General features: G+C 33.2%; 1 protein-coding gene across 1 annotated transcript in view; it reads right to left on the reverse strand.

Moving 5' to 3' along the window:
* Nucleotides 1–268: 268 nt before the first annotated feature.
* LOC146164320 (afadin- and alpha-actinin-binding protein-like) overlaps nucleotides 269–21,963 on the reverse strand; it is a 46,462-nt gene continuing 24,767 nt past the window's right edge. The window contains exons 5-13 of the mRNA XM_083380710.1: nucleotides 19,738–19,838; nucleotides 14,926–15,055; nucleotides 9,026–9,036; nucleotides 7,265–7,485; nucleotides 6,625–6,696; nucleotides 6,217–6,326; nucleotides 4,282–4,401; nucleotides 3,586–3,671; nucleotides 269–422 (exon numbers count right to left, since the gene is read on the reverse strand). Coding sequence (XP_083236836.1) covers nucleotides 269–422; nucleotides 3,586–3,671; nucleotides 4,282–4,401; nucleotides 6,217–6,326; nucleotides 6,625–6,696; nucleotides 7,265–7,485; nucleotides 9,026–9,036; nucleotides 14,926–15,055; nucleotides 19,738–19,838 — 1,005 coding nt within the window. The remainder of the gene's footprint in view (nucleotides 423–3,585; nucleotides 3,672–4,281; nucleotides 4,402–6,216; nucleotides 6,327–6,624; nucleotides 6,697–7,264; nucleotides 7,486–9,025; nucleotides 9,037–14,925; nucleotides 15,056–19,737; nucleotides 19,839–21,963) is intronic.

Below are 21,963 nucleotides of genomic sequence, written 5' to 3' on the forward strand. Positions count from 1 at the left end.
GTCTTACAAAAAATTATAGAAGGCGATTAGCGCGTCCAAACTATATTATATTAGTTATATATATATAGCAAACCGAAAACCAGGAGATAATAATTTCGTCCTTTTCATCGCTTCAGTTTTTCCGGCAGACAATTGTTTTCTACGCTGTAGTACATCCTTTAAATTTGAGTTTCGGACTGTTTTATTTAATGATTAACTATTTTAAGTTGAATTCTGAAGGAGTCAAAATTACACCATGGTACGAAAAACACATATGAAACTAAAAAGTTTACCCGCACAAAACATTTTCTTTTCCATTGTAACGAAGACCGAGAACGCGGTAAAGGTCGGAGGTGGAAGGTGTGGAAGGAATTGGACAACATGCGCATGATCTTACTGCGCATACAGGTGAAGATTGGGAACTATTAACACGACTTTTCTCCCTGTTGATAACGTCACATGACGCTCATACTTTACTATATTTGATTACGGTACCTTATATACAATTTAAAATTAAACTTACTGAAATGAACATAATGTGGAACACTGATTTTGAAATGAACCAGCCATTTGTCCTCTCGAAGTGAACACGGGTGACGAACCAGGTGACAAAGCCCCAGCAGTGAAGGAAAAATCCTTTTTAAAAATCCGCAATGTATGATAAAGGTATGCAAAGATTTCATTAAGTACTACATTTTTTACAATTAACCATAATTAATGCTTGAATTCATAATTCGTTGGCACAAAAGTATTATTTGTGTTCCAAAAATAAAGGAGTTTTAATGGAAGTGATAAATTCGAAATTACTGCACAGTTTGAACTGTTTGGCAAAATAAAAAGCGACAAAAAACACAACAAGCCCAAAAAACTGTTAACCCAAGTAAATGAGTTACTTATTTTTGACTCGATTCGCCTGTGTTGCCATAACATCCATTTATTTAGTTCTGAAGTGACCTATAAAAACGTTATTTTGCATTTAATTGGTTAAATGTTTGATACATTGTATGCAGCCTTGGAGTAAACGACGAAATAAAGCCTAAAAGTTTCCTGCAATTTATTTTCAAAATCAACATTTAACTTGAAAAAGCCTTTTGTTGCCTCTCGCGCGCATGTGCAAATAGGACTAAATATATTCTGGTTGATTACGACGAGTTAGGAAGTCAAAAAAGAATTCGCGCAATAAATTTTGGCTTTATTAATTTTATTTTCGGCACATTGTTTTGAACAGACATCTTATATCTCGGTTATTTTGATTAAATTAACACTGCCTAACCACTGCACCTAATACACGCTACAGTGACGTTACAATTACATTCACATTTAACACAAGGCAAAACGCACATCAGATCTGAATTTTTTACACATTACTTAAAGCAACCTAAGCTAGCCAGCAATCAGACTTTTTTTTTTAAAAAAACTTTAAAATATTAATATTCATATTTATGAATATAATATTTTTTCAAAAATTCATAACCGTAATAACTTATCCCCGAATAATTGGAGGTCGAGTCATATCTCATTTTTTGAGTAGACTCGTAGCTTTCACCCTAAGCAAGTCACTTAAGGCACATTTTAATTTTAGGGCCGAATATTACTGAATATTAATATTCATAAATAAAAAAATATGAATATTAATATACGCGAAAATTCTGCGATTACATAGAGTTAAAGTTGGCAAAAAATATAGTTTTATAGGCTCACAAGACACATTTGGCACGTGGGTCTTTCCGAGCTGAGCCAATTTAAAACATTACATGCCACAGCAATTGTTAAAATAAAGTGCAATGAATGTACGGTTATCATGCGGCCAACAACTACGGTACATGATAACACCAAGCAATTCAAAAATAACTCGCAGTCCACAGTTGGTCTAACACTGTGTTAGTGACTACGATAAAAAAAATTGCTCACACATCTACGTTGAACCGAACAATGCCAAAGTGGACAAAACGTTGCGCACAACCCAATCTTAAACCGAGAAAAGGAGGTGTTTCCTCCACTTAAAATAAACCTTTCTTGCACTTTCTAAGATGTTGTTTGACAAAATAAAGGTGGGTGTGTTTAATGGATCTCGGTGGTTAATAACTTCTTGGTGGTTAAATTGTGCGTGATGAGGACTTTGTCAAAAAGATGAATATACTAAGGAGAAATCCACATGGCCCTTTTGTGCAAAGTTGCAAAAAACTTTCTTGGTAATAAAAAAAGCAGATACTACCAAGTTGTAGTTTATACGATACTGCTGCAGGAATTCCCTGTTAACAAGGTGAGCAATTTTATCAGGAACTGATGACACCATGGAGCATCGCTACTCGGGGATATAGGACAAAAACATGTTAGCAGATTACTGCTGGCGCATCACATGATATTGCCCATAGGAAGTTTACAAGCACAAATTCTTGCCTAAACAGAGCTTATTATGATATTGTATTGACATCTGTTGTAGACTGTATGGCTATTATTAAAAAAACTTTATTTTTTGTGTTAATAATGCAACATTTTGCCAAAAAAAATATTTTTGCCAAAAATGTGAAGCTTTTAGAAAAAAAACTTCATATTTGAATTCAGCGCAACAAAAATAAGTGAAGGGTAAGTGTGGGTGTCAATGAAACAAAACTTTTTATGTTTAACATTACATAAAAGCAAGTATTTTTGGAACCCCTGTTATATTATAACCTACACCTTGTTTCATTTAGGACAGGGGTGCCAAGTCAAACATGTCGGCATGCCAATTTTAATCATATAAGTTCTTCCCGTGCCGAAGTTTTGCAACTAATTCTTTCTAACATCAAAAGCGCTTTTGTACAAAACTTTGCTTACAAGAAAAACATTTGTTTTTTAATCAAGCGACCATGCACAATTGACCAATACTGCCGCTTTGCAATGGTCTGTTTTCAGCCAAACTCGGAATATTAGCTTTAAGCTGTGTGGCCGTCAGTAAGCTTACATTTGCTTTTTGTTTCTTCACACCAAGCCATATAATTGGAAATGCTAGCCTCCACTACAGTATAAAGTTGTGCTATTATAATTAACTGTTAGTTGTCGTAATAGTCGCGATTGTTTTATGTTGTGAGTAAACAATGGCCATCGCCTGAATAACAAAGCATTTTTGCGAGGCTTGCATGCCATTTTTTATAAGGTCGCCCTGTGTTGGACACCCCTGATTTAGGATCACTTTGATTTGTTTAGGATAAAGGAGGTTCAAGCTTAACATGTAAAACATGTAATAGTAAAATTATATTTTTTAATTTGTTAAAGCAGTTTTCTCTAATAAAATATATGTTGGTTAATCTTAAATAGTCTGAATTATTCAATGAAACATTCACACATGTGTGTTAATAGCTGAGTTCTAGCCCTTCGAAGCTGCTTTTTGACCAACGACTACGGCTTACATATAATTAGTACACCGAAAGCCATCGCAGGTAAAACTTATAAGCATATTTTAATTGTACATTAAATAAATCTAGTCAAACTATAACCTATTATATAGAAACTACTTAAACAATTACTAACAATGTATCATATAATAGGGGCCCCACTAACCATTACATTTGATTAACACTTATATGTACCAATAGAAAAAACAACATGAAGGCAAAATATTGTTACCCTGATAGTGCTGGCCCAACTGGAAGAAAAGCATTTTTTGTCAGAAATATGTAACAAATTCTGCTTCTCAATGTCATCACAGTTTCCTGCAAAACAAATATTGTGGTCAGCATAGAGAAAACAGTGTCTTCAAGGCAAACTTAAGTGCGGGGTCTGCAGTAGATTGATTTGATGTACAGATAATCCACATGAGTATTTGAATATTTTATTGATTTGATCCACATTCTACAACAACAAAAGTCTAATTTGCAAGGAGAAATATAATAGTTCAACAATATCATTCAAAGGTCTTTTCAACCATTTTGATCTCTGCAAATTTGGCAATTATTTCAGATGAGTTCAGTGACCTCAAAATGTCATTTTCTATATTCAAAAGAGCATATTGTTCAAAAAATGATATATGAAATTGCAAAATCGGTTTGCGAGACTTGCTATGTTTTGATGGTAATGAGTAGGCACTACTGGTTAAAAAAATGCACTGGGATTTTGAAAGTTCTGCACCTATGACTAAATAAATTATACTAAAAATGCTGCGTATGACAGATGTCATTGATCAATATGAATTATGCCAAAACAGTGCTGAAAACTAACCCTTTGTCAGTAAGTTCTTACCAGAGGTAATTTAAATAAGGCAGATATAGCCCTTTTAGCAATAGGTTCTAGGTTAATACAAAATAAATTATGTCAGCAACAAACAACACCTCGGAATGGTGTTATTTGCAGAAAGTTATGATGAAGCCAATTCTGTTTTTCCTCCTCAAACGCCTGGCGCTCCTCACCGAGTTGCAACAAAGCCTCTGTGTATGACCTTCTTTCCTACAGAAAAAAATAATATAAAAAAACTAATAAGTTCTACTAAAGTCAACAGCATTTTTAAATGAATATTATTGTAATACATTCACATTTGCTTCCTACAACAACTACAGTCAATACAGTGCGTTGATTTCACCTAATTCTCATAATTAAGCCTGTGGTGAAGCATCAAACTCACAATCTCCAGTCATACCAGGACTGTTCACAATCTCCAGTCATACCAGGACTGTTCTTTACCAACTGAGCTACACAGGCTCAGAAGGGAGTAAGTCAAGAAACAACCATAACACACTTACCTTACGGCAGAGGTGTCCAACTCAAACATTCCGGGGTGCCAGTTTTTCTCTTATAACTACTTCTCATGCCTAAGTTTCGTAACTAATTCAAGTGCTTTTTTTAAAATAGTATTCTCATTTTTGCTTTTGATTTGTCGCGATTTGATTTATATTGTGATTAAACAATGGCAATTGGCTGTATAACAAATTTTGTTTTTTGTTGACAATTGGCTGAAGTATTTTTGGGGAATACAAAAACTGCTTGCATCCATTTTTTATTAGGTTGCATGCTACATTTGGCATGCATGCCGCGTGTTGAACACCCCTGCTTACGGTATGGCCAGAAGGTTGTAAGTTGGAACCTCAACGCAGACTAGATGTTTTTTAAACCTGCCTTGCTTACAAATTCCTTATTGATTATTAACTATTTACAGTTAGCCCAGTTTTTCTCAAAGGGCGCCACTTGGCTCGCTTTGGGGGGAATTTTACATTTTGGGGAGGAAGTTTGTTGCAAGGAGGAATTGGGGAGGGAAATTGGGTGAAAATGGCTCATTTTTATTATTTGATATTTACCATTAACTGCATAAAGTTTAAATGGGAACGTCTACTCACAATAAGACTTAAGTAGCTTATATGTGAAGACAATTTGTTACTTTAACTGTGTTAACCAACGTCATAAGCGACTCTGTTTGGTTTACAATATATATTGTTTTGTCACAGTAAGTAAAGTTCACTAGCACCAGTGTCTGTTGTATACTGTTTGTTTGTTTTAGCATGGTTAAGTACGTAAAAGTAAAGTAAAGAAAGAGTAAAACATAAGGTTGCCTAGCTTCCACTTCTTGTAGCTGCAGTTACTTGTATATTTTGAGAAAAAATACTGCTACCTAATATTTTAAAGTTAAACAGAAAATTTAGCAAAACTGAACAGTACCAATTCACATTTTTGCCAATACTCATAATCCTGGTTACCTGGACCATGTTTTATGTTTCTAATCCTTCTAATCACCTAATTCTTATTGCAGATAAGTTTGAGTAGAATATTTGGTAGACTTAGTCATAGTAATGATAAAGGAACAGTTCAGTGTAGGTCCAGTATACAGTTTAAATTCTGCAAAATGCCAAACCAAATGCTCAAGTGCGACTTTTACCAATTCACTCATTTTAAAAAACAGCTAATGGGGTTATTAACAGTTGCAAAGCAAACGCTTCTTCCATTTCCGACTACATGTTTAGTTGAATATGGTTAGAGTTCCATTACAGATATTTTGACCAAAAAAAGAGGAACACTTGATATTTGCAAACGTGGAGATCTTCAGGCAAAACTGACATGATTTTTTCCATTTTGGCAATATTCCTTTCTTTTGGGGGAGGAATTAACAGTGTTTGAGACTTGGAATATGAAAAAAATTGAGAACCACTGGGTTAGCCACTCTCCAGGCTTTCAACACAATGGTTGAAGTAAGATGTAGAATGAATACAATTAGTGATTACCGAATGTGTACAATGACAACAATAAAAGCAATGATGTTTAAGATTAAATTACCTGCTCTAATACCAAACATTGTTTCCGGAAAATACTTTTTTGTTGTTCCAGTTCAGACTTTTCTTCAAGAAAATAGGAGTTTTGGGGTACTGTGCACTCTTTTTTTAGACCTGATAATGCAAGTAATAACAAATTATATTATATTTGAAGCAATTTTTTGAAGTTCCACTAATACAAAATAAAAACTATGTGCACTGGAACCTCCATATCATATACCAAGATCTAAATGTAATTTAGAATTTAGTTTAATTCTTATTACAACTTACTACAACCTCTAACCTTGAATTTGAAAAGTACTTGAATTGACACAAAAAGTTTGGTATAAAATAAAAAAAAATGTAGAAGTGAAAAAAATGACCTGCAGAAAAATATACATTATTCAAAAACAAATTTTATCCCAAACCTTACCCTGGCTGGTGGTAAAGTATTCTATAAGTTGTTGTTGCTCTTTGATAACTTGTTGAAATCCAACCATTTTATCTACATCAAAAATATGTCAACAAAAAAGAGATTAATTACATGTAAAAAAATGTTTTATTCCGTTTTTTTTTTATTTGGTCAAATGTATTACAAATTCTTACACGGCCATACATCGCATACAAAAAATTTCCCTAATTATGTATACTCATATCCTGTCTGCAAAATGTAATTTTTGTCGAAAATTTTTTTTGGGTTGCACGAATCTATAACCTTTTGCAACATTGCATGTAATACAGCTGCAACTTTAAGTTTACCAAATACTGTTTGCTTTTTTATGGTTTCGCTTATATGTTTTCTTGGTTTCTGTGTAGCCAAACACATGTGGAGTTAAAGGCCCTGACAAGTTGTTTGCCAAAAGTGACTTAGTAATACCATTTTATTTGGAAAACTAAAATTTTTTGTCTAGCTGTGTGACAACTCCTTTTTTGTAAGTTTTACTAAGTTTGCCAATAAACATAATTTATGTGCTTCGCTCGAATAGATTTGAATCAATACCATGTAAAGAACACTGCTACAACCGATTTTTTTATGTAATTATTTGTTTAAAGATATCTTAACATTCACCAACCAGTCTGTATAGCACTCTTGCAGGAAATAGTGTACTTTTTGTTCATTTCTTTTCTTACAGCATCCCAATTTGCTGATATGCTTCGTTCAATGTCTTCCTTAACCAAATCATAGGGCATTTCAAACATGTCTTCTGATATATCTGTGTCTTTCTGAAAACATTTTGAAATATTTTTACTTTGTTTATTGCAGAACAATTTTAAAACAAGTTTTTGCACATGACTTATTGGATTATTGCAAATTAGGACAATCCCTATGTAAATAATGATACACTGCACAGACTGCACAGACTTCAAAAGATAAAGCACTTTTTTCTAGATTGGCAATAAAACATGCTTTTTAAGATTGTAAGCACAAAACTATTTGAGAATTGAGATAGGGTAGAAAGTATCATACATCATATATAAAGGTTGGGGTTTAAGTATCTCCAATGTTTGTAAAACGACAATGATACTTTTGGTAGTAGTCACTCATCTGAAGCAATATTACTTGTGATGTCTGCATGATGCTTTACAGTTAAAGTTGATTAATCTAAGTGTAAATCTGAAAGCTATAGTCCATGTAAAACTATTTTACACTGTGTTTTGGCATTTATTAAAATTTGTTCAACACAAAATATAATATTGTTTTAGAGGGGGGGCACTGCAAAGGTATAACAAAACTTGGATGTTTACAATCATAAAAAATTGAATTAAAATTTGGTCTTCTAATAAAATCGAAATGGTTTAATTTAATGACAAACTGAATGTGTAAAATAGGAAGATATCTCTCTTCTTATGAAACGCTTTAATCTGCCCACAGACTTTGCCCTTGTCCTGAAATTGGTCATTTCCTAATACTTGCATAAAACAGCTGCAATGACTTACTTCAATTACTGCACATAAGTTACCAATTTTAAATCACTTGACTTGACTTAACTGAATTGACCCGCGTAAAATCGAACAGAACGGCGAACAGCTAAGGAGCGTGGTCACACCTCAGTGGCCCTTACACTTAAATGATGACAATGGCTTCAAATGGGAGCAAATAAACTTTAGACTTTCCTGTCTTAGTTAAAGTCAGTCATTAATAACTTCTAGTGTTTTAAAAGAGAAATATACACGGTGTCCCCAAAAAATGGATACGTCACATATATAAAGGTTGGGGTTTAAGTATCTCCAATGTTTGTAAAACGACAATGATACTTTTGGTAGTAGTCACTCATCTGAAGCAATATTACTTGTGATGTCTGCATGATGCTTTACAGTTAAAGTTGATTAATCTAAGTGTAAATCTGAAAGCTATAGTCCATGTAAAACTATTTTACACTGTGTTTTGGCATTTATTAAAATTTGTTCAACACAAAATATAATATTGTTTTAGAGGGGGGGCACTGCAAAGGTATAACAAAACTTGGATGTTTACAATCATAAAAAATTGAATTAAAATTTGGTCTTCTAATAAAATCGAAATGGTTTAATTTAATGACAAACTGAATGTGTAAAATAGGAAGATATCTCTCTTCTTATGAAACGCTTTAATCTGCCCACAGACTTTGCCCTTGTCCTGAAATTGGTCATTTCCTAATACTTGCATAAAACAGCTGCAATGACTTACTTCAATTACTGCACATAAGTTACCAATTTTAAATCACTTGACTTGACTTAACTGAATTGACCCGCGTAAAATCGAACAGAACGGCGAACAGCTAAGGAGCGTGGTCACACCTCAGTGGCCCTTACACTTAAATGATGACAATGGCTTCAAATGGGAGCAAATAAACTTTAGACTTTCCTGTCTTAGTTAAAGTCAGTCATTAATAACTTCTAGTGTTTTAAAAGAGAAATATACACGGTGTCCCCAAAAAATGGATACGTCACATTGTTATTACTAGGGTGATTATTTTTCGACTTGTCATAAAAAGTGAAAATTTTGTCAAAATTTACATGTTAGGTCAAAATTTGTCAAATTTATTTAAAGTCTAAATCGAATAAAAATGATCAAAAATTGTTTACAAAATTAAAAAAAAAACTGTAATCAGATTTTTTAAAGTTATGTTTTTATTTAGGGTTCAATTTAATCAAAAAACATTAATTTTTATTTATATTCATCAACATTTTAACTGTATTATAACTTCATTAGAGCAATATACGGTATGCAATAGAGATCGACTGATATCACTTTTTATGACCGATACCGATACCCGATTTTTTATAATTTTGTCAACCAATACCCGATACCGATACCGATTTTTTTATGTACATGGAAAATGTACAAAACTTTAATCAAATGAAACTAAAATCCAAATGACGTTTTAGTTTACATACCTTTATTAATTATTTAACTATTTTTTGCATATAAACTTGGAGTGATGCTAAAATTTAATATTTTTCGATCAAAAAATGTGTGCGTTGTTTGTTGTACAGGAAAAAATATATCATATTTTCATACTAAAATACAGGAAAAAGTATCGGCCTACATTTACTGATACCGATATATCGGTAGAAGCCAAATATTGGCCGATATTAGCGATAAACCAATTTATCGGTTTATCTCTAATGTGCGAGCCGGAAGAATTAAACACGCAGTCCTCTCTGATTTGGACAAAAATATTGAACAGTATTTGTTGTGTTTTTTCGCTTATATCACATTTCCTATTTAAATACCAACTGTACCTATAGTTGTAATAAAAATATTACATGGCTCTCAAGGTAATATAACTGAGAATATTTGTTTTTTTATGGCTCCCTTTGCCAAAATTTTTTTCGACCATTGCCGGGTATTTCATCTAGTTAAAATATAACACAGGATTGCCATTCAATGTTATTAAAAATCAAAAATAAATATAGACATTTAAAGGAAATTTATAGCTTTTTTTTAAATAGTTAAAAATTGTTTACACTCTATACACAAAACTGAGGCAGAACATAAATTAAATTCAAAGACTTCTAAAGACAGCAATGTAATAGGTTCATTTGAAGCACAGCTAAATGAAAGGTACTTACAACTGATTGGTTCTAGCAGCGTTTTCCCGATTTAACAACATGCCCAGGTGCCGAAATTTCATTTGGGGTCAAAATCAGTGCATAAATGTAAAATTGACCCATTGATGTGGAAGACGTTAATTTTGTCTTCACTTTTGTTTAGTCTATTAACATTATTATCAAGGTCAGAGGCGGCCTAGCAGCATCACTGTTCTAACCATCCATTCGAATGGCCGTTTAGAACAGTGGTTCTTAAACTTTTTGAGACGCGCACCCCTTTTACAGTTTTAACAAAACTCGTGCCCCACCTTGCTATAAAATCAAATACATCAAGCAAAACAGCAATTTATTTCCCGGTAAGTTGCATAAAAAGCGAATGATGTAACTGTTTTTTGGATACCAAATGTTTAATTTGAGTAGTAGTAGCAGGAAAATATCAGTTTGCTTTAATGTTTAGTCATAATTCATACAGAGTTTGTCAATTTCTCGCGCCCCCTCATGAACCTCACACGCCCCCAAGGGGGGCGCACCCCCCCAGTTTAAGAACCACTGGTTTAGACATAATCTGTCTTTTTTTTTACAGTTCGAGAATATGGAAATTGAAGGATGTGGAAGGTCGACAATGAGCTTTTATGATGTATTTTTGACAAGGCCATTTCTTAATTTTTGTTAACATGTTGCTAGAATAAAAACCTATTTGGGAATCTTTTATTTTCTAGTAGCTCAAACAAAACTAGTTTGGTCAATCTTTGGTTTGTCCGCAGCTCAACTTAAGAAATCTTAAAAATAAAGTGTGCAAGTGACCCAAAATGTTTTGCATTTACAAAATAACAGTATATATTAGAGCAGTTTTAAAATAATACAAAAGTATCACATATTTAGTTTTATAAAACATCTTTTAACTGATGAATTTTAAGTAATAGCAATGTCGATAAATTACAATAGAATCTGTAAACTGTAATTATTAACTGTTTATATACATAAAGAGTAAATTGGAAAAGCTAAGTATCAAACCTTCTGAAGTATTTGCTGTTCTGCATCTAACAATGATTCATTGACAGATATTCGAAGGTTTTCTACAAAAGAACAGTGAAATATATAATGGTGAATTTTGACAATCTCAAAATATGGATAAGTTTTCTATAGTAATATTGCATATATTCCTAAAATCTACTATTATATGCATTTTTTATGCTTTGCATTGGTGATGTCTACAAAATTTCAATAGACCATAAATATTTTATTCAAATATGTAAAATTACCAATAGTTAAGGTGATAAAAGTATACTGTAGTTTTAAAACCATTGGAGAAACTAAAGAAAACAACTTCAGTCCCTCGAAACACAAAAACAAATTTACTCAATCAGTGGATAAAGTATATTTTAACAGCTTATGAGTCGTTGCCGATTGGACAGAAATGAATCACACTTTGTTTCTGTTTTACTAACATTTTTACTAACATAGTTACCTTTTCTTAGCTATATTAATTTTAAAATAGACAAAATACCTGGCATATTCTAGGTTAAACAAGTGTATTCACTACTTTAATACTAAATGGTGAAGGACTACTGGCATTATCCTTGGAATGTAAGTTAATTACTAGGGATGTTCAGAGTAGAATATCAAATCCAATTCTGCCGTTTATTTCGGGTAATTGAAACCATATAATTTAATGTTTTACCGCGGATTGTTGTGCCTAATTGCACAAACGCGTGTGGTAAGTTGGCCTGTCGCTGCGGTGACCAATTTACAGTGCTTGCTTTAAATGTAACCTGGTAGTGCAATGTCAGCGTTTTTTCGGGCGGCCAATTACCGCGTCACACGATAACGTTCGTCTAATAATTAAGTGTCAATCAAGCGTTATTGGGCGAGCGATCAACGTGTAATATCTAGTGTGGAGTTCGCAATTTCCCTAAATGCGTTAAGTTGCAAAAGTAACATTACGTTGTAAAACATGCTGGCCGTCCACAAAATGCGCTATAGGGTTACTTAAGGTCAACTTTAGGCCAATATTCAGCGATGCAGTTATGCTCAGTGTAAGTGTCAACAGTTCGTTAAGTCAATAGTAACTTTGCATTCTTTGCAGTCAGATCAAGTTAGTAAAAAAATAAGCCCTAAGACCCAACAATGCTTGAAAAAACAGGACTGAATTGCTTAAGACTTGTGTGCAGTGTTGCATTCTCATTGTTGGCAAAAATATAAGTTTTGGCAACAACCTTGACTGTTGACATATTACAGTTTACACAACTGCTTCAAATAACAGTTGTTAAGAATGTTAAACATATGGGAGAGTTTTTTAATTATAATGTACACATGTTAGAAAATTGTTTGGGCGATTTATTGCTGTGATGTGGGCCCTGCAGGGTAGATTAAGATTTATCCCTTTCCCAAACAAAATCGAGGTTAAATAATTTAATAAAAATATACTAGGATTCGCTATTCTGGATTCGTTATTCTAGATTCGAAACCTATTATTCTAGAATACCTTGGGATTCTACTTTGAACATCCCTATTAATCACCCCTGCCATAAGTGTGGTAAAATGCGAAATCTACCTGGATTATGGTGGTTAAACAAAATCTAAGAATTCACCATGCTATTCATCACTATTGTATATTACGTTGAAACATTTCCGTTTAAATTTGCTAGCCTTGTGATTAAGGATGTTCAGAGTAGAATTTGTATTTTTAGATTCGAATCCAATTTGGATTCCAATCGAAGTTTGCGGTTTATATCAGGTAATTGAAACAGTTATAATTTATTATTTTATCCCGGAAAGTTGATTTTAATTGCACATACGCAAGTGACAAGTTTGAATTAAACCAGCCTAATAATTACTGTGCATGTAGTGCGGCATCAGCATTTTTTTGGGCAGCTCATTACTTGTTGAAACAAGCAAATTTATTTGGGCAAACCACTAACATTTATGGAGCAACAACTAACGTGCAATGCCTGGTGCAAAAAATTCGTAATTTCCTTAAAGGCGTCAAGTTGCAGAAGTAAGAACTATCATATAACGCGCAAAGTATGCTACCGGGTTACAGGTCAGGAGTCGGCAACCTACGGGATCAGGATAGCCAGTGAAAATAATAATCTCTTTGCAGTATATAATTGATAAATATGCTTTGACAAGTCACCAAAACATTCATACACAAGTGTGTGCTGTTTTTTCTGTTTTTCATTAAATACATTTTGTGTATCTTTTAATCCCTATTTCAAAAACTTTCAGAATTCAAACTAAGAGATTAGTTAATCAATGAAGAACATAGGTGCCCTCTTTTAAAATTCCATGGCGTCATTTTCTAACCAGTGCAAAATACTTTATTAATTACCTAAAAAATGTGAGCGCTTAGACAACAGCTTTGCGCTGTTCATTTTGTCACTGATTTCACCCAGCTCTGTCAAAAATCCAGGGCCTCTAAGCAAGACCAGGCTAGAAAAAAAAAGTCTGCGGCTAGGTTCTCGAACTCACAACCCCGGCTATACAAGGACGGTCGTTGAACCAACTGGTCAAAGGATAACAAGTCAAGTTACAACTACATATGGAGGACATTGTTTAATGCATTCTGTTTAAAAGGCCAATCCTTAATCTGGAGGCTAACAGTGTGCTTTGGATTCACAAAAAATGCACTTCGATTATTACAAAAAAATTTGTTTGTGTTCGGCAACTGTTTTTACAAATGAAAATGTGTTGTTTACTGTTAATAATAATCTCTGCGATACAAATTAACATATTTCACAAAATCGTTAAAAAAATGTAAGAATAAGGTACTTGTAGCATATTTCACAACATCTTTGTACGCTACACAACAGAAGAAATATTTTACCTGAAATAATATAAATTGGTTATAATTTTAACATGTCTATGTAATATTTTTCTTATAATTTTATAATTTGATTATAATTTTTAACGTGTGTGTCTTAGTTATACTTTATAGCAAATGTGATATGTTAATAGGGCATTTAAATAATATGCTGCAAAGAATACAAAATAATCACTACTATTAGTGCTATTAGAAAGTTATGCTCGTGGCCCCCCTAGGGGGGCGAGGGCCACGGTTGACAAACCCTGCTATAGACCTAATTTTTACATGTCGCATAACAATTAATGCATGAAACAAATGCAATGTAGTTTGACATGCTTTAAAAACATTTATTAGCCTACAGACAAAACACAACCCAATCTGAAAACTGACCACAGCATTAATATCCTGTAATACCTTGGGCTGGCCAGAAAAATCATAATATTACAAACATTTTTTGAGCTAAACTATGGAATATTTAAAAAAAAATAAAGACAATTTATAAAACCAACTAATTTTCGGATTCAGAATCATCAAAATATCCCAAAATAAAACTTTCTAGGCACCAAAATGTGTGTTGTGTGTTAACCAGTATATTGAATAGTTTGCTGCCCACAGTTTGCCGACCACTGGTTTAATAGTAAGTTGGGCAAGTTGGGGTGAATCAGAACTCAACTGAATTAAAGTGCACTAAAGTGCCCACAAAAAGTTTTGTTGTTTGAGTTGAGATAATTTGTTTTAAGATAGCTTCTTTTGTATTTATGGTTTTGTTACAAAGCATATTTATTGTCTATTGATAAATATTCTAGTTTTTATAGGAATATAAAAAATAAGTTATTTATCAATAAACAAAATAGAATCATAGTAGAAATATTCACCATCAGGCAGCAAGTTTACATTAAGTGCAGCAATAAGTTCATCTTGGATTTGCTTCAAGTACATTCGCATATCTTTATTTTCCTTGATAAGTTCTTTTTGAGAGTTCTCATAGTTCATAATTATTAACCTGTACATATCATGCTCGTTTCTGTAAAATAAAAATAGTAAACAAAATAGTAGTAAATTCTAGTAATATTTCATAGTTTTATTGTTAAACTAAGTGTTATGAAGTTATAAAGCATTGTTGGCTCTGTTTGCTACAAAGGATTATTATTTTATTATTTACCAAAACGCAATAAAAGACATAAAATACTTTTTTTTTTCTTTCAGTGAAAAAAAATACTTACATTAAACATCTATGATGGATCTATGACTAAATTAAGGATGTTCAAAGTAGAATATCAAATCTTCAAACCTGTTGTATAAATGTTGTTACTAAAATTGCTTTAAAATTCTTTTAAAGCACATGGTACTGCAGAAGTTTGCTCTGCATTAGAATATCAGTAAAGCTTAAAGAAATCTTCAAGCTGTTTGTTTTTTTGTGCAAGCGTTTTATGGGCAAAACACTTAAGCTTCTACTTACTTATCTGTTCCTCCAAATTTTTGTAGACCTTTCTAATGCCAAAGCAACATTCCATCAATGAAACCATATTAGTAGTACAATATTATTGATTCACATTCCCTTTATTTTTGTACAACATGTAATAACAAAGGGAGTACAAAAATATTGCTAAGGAGTACCAAATCTTTGAAGCAGCTAGTCCAAGTGCCAAAGACTAATAAGTTTTGGTGTCAATGTGTAGTAAGAAATGCACAGTTAAAGCGAAGTATAAGTGTTAAATGTGTTAATGAAGTGTTACAGAAAAACTGTGTGTAAATTGAAAAATATTTTTCATAAATGGTAGAATTATATAAAGGTATGTATTGCAGGTTATTTTGATATGGGCAACAGGTATGACAAATGCGGAAATGGTTAACTGAATATTCAACTTATCAAACCTGAAAACTGCCAGTCCTGATGTTTATTATTGGTTATCATGGTGAAATGATAAACAAAGTTAATATAACAAGTGCTCAATCTTATATATTACAGTGGTTACAGTCTAACGGTATATTACAGTCTTAACTGTCGGTTCGCGACCTACACAAGGGTTGCAGAGCCTTTAAAAATGGTTGCAACTTGGTCATGGCTGCTGTAATATATATGATATGCGAGAGGCTGATTTCTGAAAATATTATTTTATTTATTATATCAAGTTTACCAACACTTGGTACACCACTGTTTCCAAAGATAAAGAGTTAAGATAACAGGAAAAAGGGTGAAAACAAATGTGTATTGGAAAGTTTTTAAGTTGGACAACATTCTCGTACATTTGACGTCCTATATATAAATATATCCAGCCTGAATTTTTAATTAATTTTTATTTTTTTATGTTTTATTTTTAGAATTTTCTAGAGAAATCATCAGAAACATTTATAGAAAAATAGAAACAGTACAAACATGTTATATATCAGTGATTCCCAAACTTTTTCCTCGTGTACCATTTCGAGCTTTTGTACAGCGATCATGTACCACCTAAGTTACATCTGACTAAAAAATCTCAAACTATAATTATTTTAGCATATAGATAAGAAAATGAGCATGTAGCTGTATTAAAGTTTGACATATGTCATGCCAAAAAGCCATAAATTAAACAAAACACAGCAAATAGTTTTAATGCGATTCATGTAGTTGTTTTTCTCCACCAGCTGCTAACAATTAATGTTTTACTATCTTCAACAAGATAAGTGTTACGTCATAAACATGCGAAACCTCAAATTAAAGGTAACTAAAACGCAACATTGCAAATTACCCAATCTGAAAGTTTTAAAAGTTGAAAGTTTTCGGATATTTATACAGATCCTTTAAAAAGTTTTAGCAAAATTTATACATAGTCGCGTACCACCTGAAAGACTCTCGCATACCACCGGTGGTACGCGGAGCAAAGTTTGGGAACCACTGTTATATACGATGTTGTATGTAGAATCTAGATGGTGTCATGAGCTTTCTTTAATTGTCAACTAGAGATGCATTATGATCAAGTTTTCGGTAGCCGGTATAATCTGTTAAGAAAAGAGTTTCCTTCAGGTTTGTCATTTTGTTATTGTCACGCTTTCACTGCTTAGTTTAAGGTTTTTTTACTACAAAATCTTACTTTAACAGTTGTTCGGCATATAAATTATAACTGATTTAAAGATAATAAACTACTTGGTCACACTTCTGTCATTACAACAACAAAGGTTGTTAGATGACAAAACTGCTGATGGCTGTTGTAGCGACTGTTCAGTGTCATAACAAATAAATAATTGTGAAGTCAGTATTGAATTGTACTGTGGAGTTATCTTAAAATATTTAAATTCAGTTTATTTTACAGTTTTGACTGTTCTTAGTTTCTAGAACAGTTAACAATTTATGCAATCAAAGTTTGGTCTAAGATAGCGGTGGGCAAATGTATTCAATGGAAGAGCCATTTGCAAAAAATATAAGTACCAGAGAGCCTCAAAATTATTTCAATACAAAAACGGTAAATAATATAAGTTCAGCAATAATAACAAAATTGTAATATAATAAAAGACTTTCTGTTGACTAACTCTTTGAATTCTATGTATAGTGCTATGTTATAAACAAAATGCCTGCCTAAATAAAGAAAAGAAAAAGAGAGAAAAGTTTATAAATACTGTTGGTAGCCTTTACAAATTTTTGGGAATTTTACGATTCGACTAAAAGAGTCACAAAAAGCGAGCCGCATGTGGCTTGCGAGCCGCAGTTTACCCAACCCTGGTCTAAGACTTTTAGTAACATACAAGTATGTGTATTTTTCTAGAAATTATCCAATTAATAAACAATGAGTTCTTCTAAAAAAACCTAACCTTCAACCTGGTGCTAGCTATTTTCTAGTTGGTTGTTCCAATCCATCTATAAGTGGAAGTCAGTTGCCAACTCTTCGACAAGTTATGCAGTACATTCTGTATATAAAAGAAGCTCCCCTTCAACGTCAAACGAAGAATTCATATTGCAAGCTGTAGATCAAGTAATTGTGTTTTTTGGAAGATAGCAGGTATCAAAACATTAACAAAGATCAATGCAATTATAAAGCTCAAAAAATCTTTGGATACTTGGTTTTCGCTGAAAGCTAGCTAAAAAAGAGAAAATGATCTAGGTGAAAACAGAAGTGAATTCATGATCATCTTGGATGAATTGTGGAATATTGGTGCAAATGCAATTACTTTGATACAATCTGGTTGTTTTTTGTCAGCTGAGAAAAAAGAGGACGGCATTGCCTTTTATTGCAACCAACAAATGCACACATTCAGAACCATGAGTGGAAACAACAAAGTTTTCCGTGCTCAAGTACAACATAAGGCAATCCGGGTGCAACGAGAACAGGTTTTTGAAAAGACTGACAAAAGAGGAAGACAGCAATTCTGTTGAAACGCTTTCATTTTCTACAGAAACTGAAACAGAAAGTGTTGAAAGTTTTCCTGGTGATGCTGTGGCATCTGGAATGCAACATACGTAACCTCTAAGTGAACATATGACATTACAAGCGAGGAATACACTTCATAATCCTGAAATAACAAAAGTATAAGACAGGCTGAAAATTACATACAATTTCGCAACATATTTCATTAAATCATGTGAGGGTGACTTAAATGGTTTTGTTCTATCTACAACTACACAAAGGCTCAAGCTTGCGAACAGATTCAAAATATCACATATAATTTTAGACAAAGTTTCTGCAAATCCACCAAAGCATGTCGCAATTCATTGCGATTGGAAGTTGACTCACGATCACCTTGGAGACAAGTTCTAAGCTCTTGCAATAATTGATTCTGGACAACCGTGGTTACCCCAATAGAAAGGTATTTTGTGTTCAACAATTGCAAAGTGCAACAGGTCAATATCAAGCAAAAGCCATATTTGAAACGACAATGTTATGGAATCACACTAAAATCGTGCGATCATTGGTGTTTGACACTACAGCAAGCAATAGTGAATGGATAAATGGTGATGCAAAACTATTAGAAAATACCATAGGAAGAAAACTTCTTTTTATGCCTGCAACACATTTATGAACTGGTTGTTAAATGCAGTTTCTTTGGAAAAAAACGTCTGGCTCGGAAAAATATTTTTTTTTACAAATTTCAAGATCAAATAGACAAAACAAAGCAATTTTATCTACTACACAATTTTTCCATTGACTGACCCAGTCAAGGATATAAATAATGTTATCATTGATAAGAAAAAAAAAACATTCAACTCTTTTCAAGAGGAGACTACAAAGAATGTGCAGAAAATCCTTTCTTATGATAGGCGCAACACCACAATATAAATCTCCCATCATTAACCAGGTACAACACAAAGTGCTGGGGCAAAGTGGGTGGGGCAAGTTTTGTATTGCCACAAAATGTTTATGTGGTTTAAACAGATGGGTTATAATGCTATTTTTCTAAAAAAACTTCAAAGGTCCAACACATTTTTAGCATTATTCTATGTTCCATTTTGGCTTAAAGCTAGCATTGGAAGTAATGCTCCAATCAATGACCTAAAGTTTTAAAACAAGTACTTGTTTGAAAGTAAAATTTTAGAAATAATTATATTTGTCAAAAAGGTAATAATATATTTAACCTCCCTAAAAATAAAAACACACTTTTCTGGATGTGCTATTCTAAATTCCAAATATACTATTTCAAAATACCTTTGAATTCTACTTTGAACACCCCCATTTATTACCCTTTTAAAGTTTAGATAACAAACAAACTTTGAATAAAATATTCCAGGCAACACACTTCTTTTTAGTTTTATCTGTACTCCATTTGGCCCGTTTTCCATCAGGCCTTTGCAAGAAATTCAATATTTCAATACCAAGCAACCGTTCTTGTCGTTTATCCTAAAAACAAAAAAGATGGCCTTTTAGAAACTTTTATTATGGCACTAACCTTTGACCTGAAGCAATGCAACAGATCAGAACCTACATCACTGCTTACTTGCCATTCAACAATCTTATCCTTCCTTTGATGTCATGGTAATCCACCTAACTTGTAATTTATAAAAGTTGTTACCAAAGGCAAACAATATATTTATTAAGGAACATCTGTTTTTATTTACTCCCAAATAAAATCGGTAATTATTTTTGGCTTGGTTTGTCTATCAGGAGGATGCTTTCGTTGCAAGTGAGAGACGAAGTAGTGTGGGCGTCACAATAATCTTTATCATTTTCTCCCAAATAGAAAAATCAGTCTCTTTATGTAGAGCAGGGATTCTCAACCGTGGCCATCGGCCCTTGGGGGGCCACAGAGCAGTTATTTGGGGGCCACGGGCATAATTTTCTAGCTAGGTTACAAAACCAAAGTGTCGCTATTTTCAAAATTAGCCAGTTAACATAAAAGTTTTTTATTATGAATGTACACTTTCTTGTAACGTTTTGTAACACATTTTTCTGACACGTTCTTTGACTCGACAGTAGGGATGTTTAAAGTCGAAGGCCTGTCACTATGGCAAAACAATTACTGTGCTGCTTTATGTATGTAGCCATGTAGTGCAGCGTCAGCGATAACCTTCGCTTAATCAGTGTCCGTCAAATGCTATTGGGTGAGCAACTATATATACCATGTAATGACAAGTGCAGAAATTTCGCAATTTCCCTAAAAGGCGTAAAGTTACAAAAGAAACACTCCATCGTTAAACGCATAAAGTACGCTGCAGGGTTACTCAAAAGTCAATTTTAGGCCAATATTCAGCGAGGTTATGCATATCGTATTTGTAAAGTAATAGTAACGCTTAAAAAAACCAAGATCAAGAAATCATCTTGACGAATGTAGTAACATTAGCTTGGCTCAGTACAAAACAGAGCCGAATATAAAAAAATACCTTGGTAAGATCAAGTTTTGTAATGACTAACAAAGTTAATTTAAATCAAAATGACTGATTTGTTCAATTTTTAGAAAAGTGCATTTATTCGTTGATTAATTGCTGTATTTGTTATTAACGTGAAGAGTTGCCAGGTATTTTTACAAGCAGGGGGTCCACGAGGGTCAAGAGCTTTTTGAAGGGGGCCACAAAGCATTAAAGGTTGAGAACCTTGCGCTCGAGACGCGTTTCGCTTGGTAGTTTGTGTGACAAACTTAGTTAAGTGTAGCGCAGTGTAACTGCCTAAGGGTCAAAGCTTTTAAATAAAAGCTTAATGCAGATAATTGTAATAAATTTGTTTGCAAAAGTTCTAAGCTATGAGTTATAACGCGAGAGTTTTCCTAAAGCAATTACCTTCCTATAACACAAAAATACAATGCTAAAGACAAAGACTTTAAGCTAAAATATATCTACAAGTTAGGACAAAAGAAAGAATCGTGCAAAAGCGAAAAAAAATCCAGTTCCTGAGAGCTTTGGCATGGTGTGTAACCTCTATTCACTTGCCGGTCGACCGTAGCAGCTTGTTCCGACAAAAGAAGCCCAAAACCGTCATAAAACGTGCAAATATGATTTAATAGGGCCTAGACACTGAGAGCTATTAAAAATAAGTAGTTTAAAAACTTGTGACTTAATCAGGGACCAAATTTCACAGTTATAAACTACACATGCGCGTAATTTAAATGTAAAGCATAAGACACTAAATATTGGTAGAAATAACACCAAGCATAACATGTAACCATAAAATTACTGCACAAAATATTAAATATTGTGGCAGTACTCGTGCCCCCTGAGAATTGGCCAGCGCTCTATTTATGGGGAGCGCCTCCTCCAGTTAAGAACCATAGATATTATAAGGTAAATGTTACTAAAATTGCCGGCGGTAAACAACAGGAAAGACCAGCGTATTTCTGTTTTACAATGTAGACTATGTGTTTTCCAAGCACATAAAAAGCTAAGTTACATGTACGGGACTAGCACTCGATTACAAACACGTATTTTGCCACCTCCGACAAGTACACTAAACAAAGATATTTTTTCCCGGGTGTTATTATGCAACGATCAGCACAACATCTGCGCCGAGCTGTGTGCCAAGCTAAAATACAAGC

Source organism: Ascidiella aspersa, chromosome 2 (genome assembly GCF_963924565.1).
Source record: "Ascidiella aspersa chromosome 2, kaAscAspe10.2, whole genome shotgun sequence".
Lineage (NCBI taxonomy): Eukaryota > Metazoa > Chordata > Ascidiacea > Phlebobranchia > Ascidiidae > Ascidiella > Ascidiella aspersa.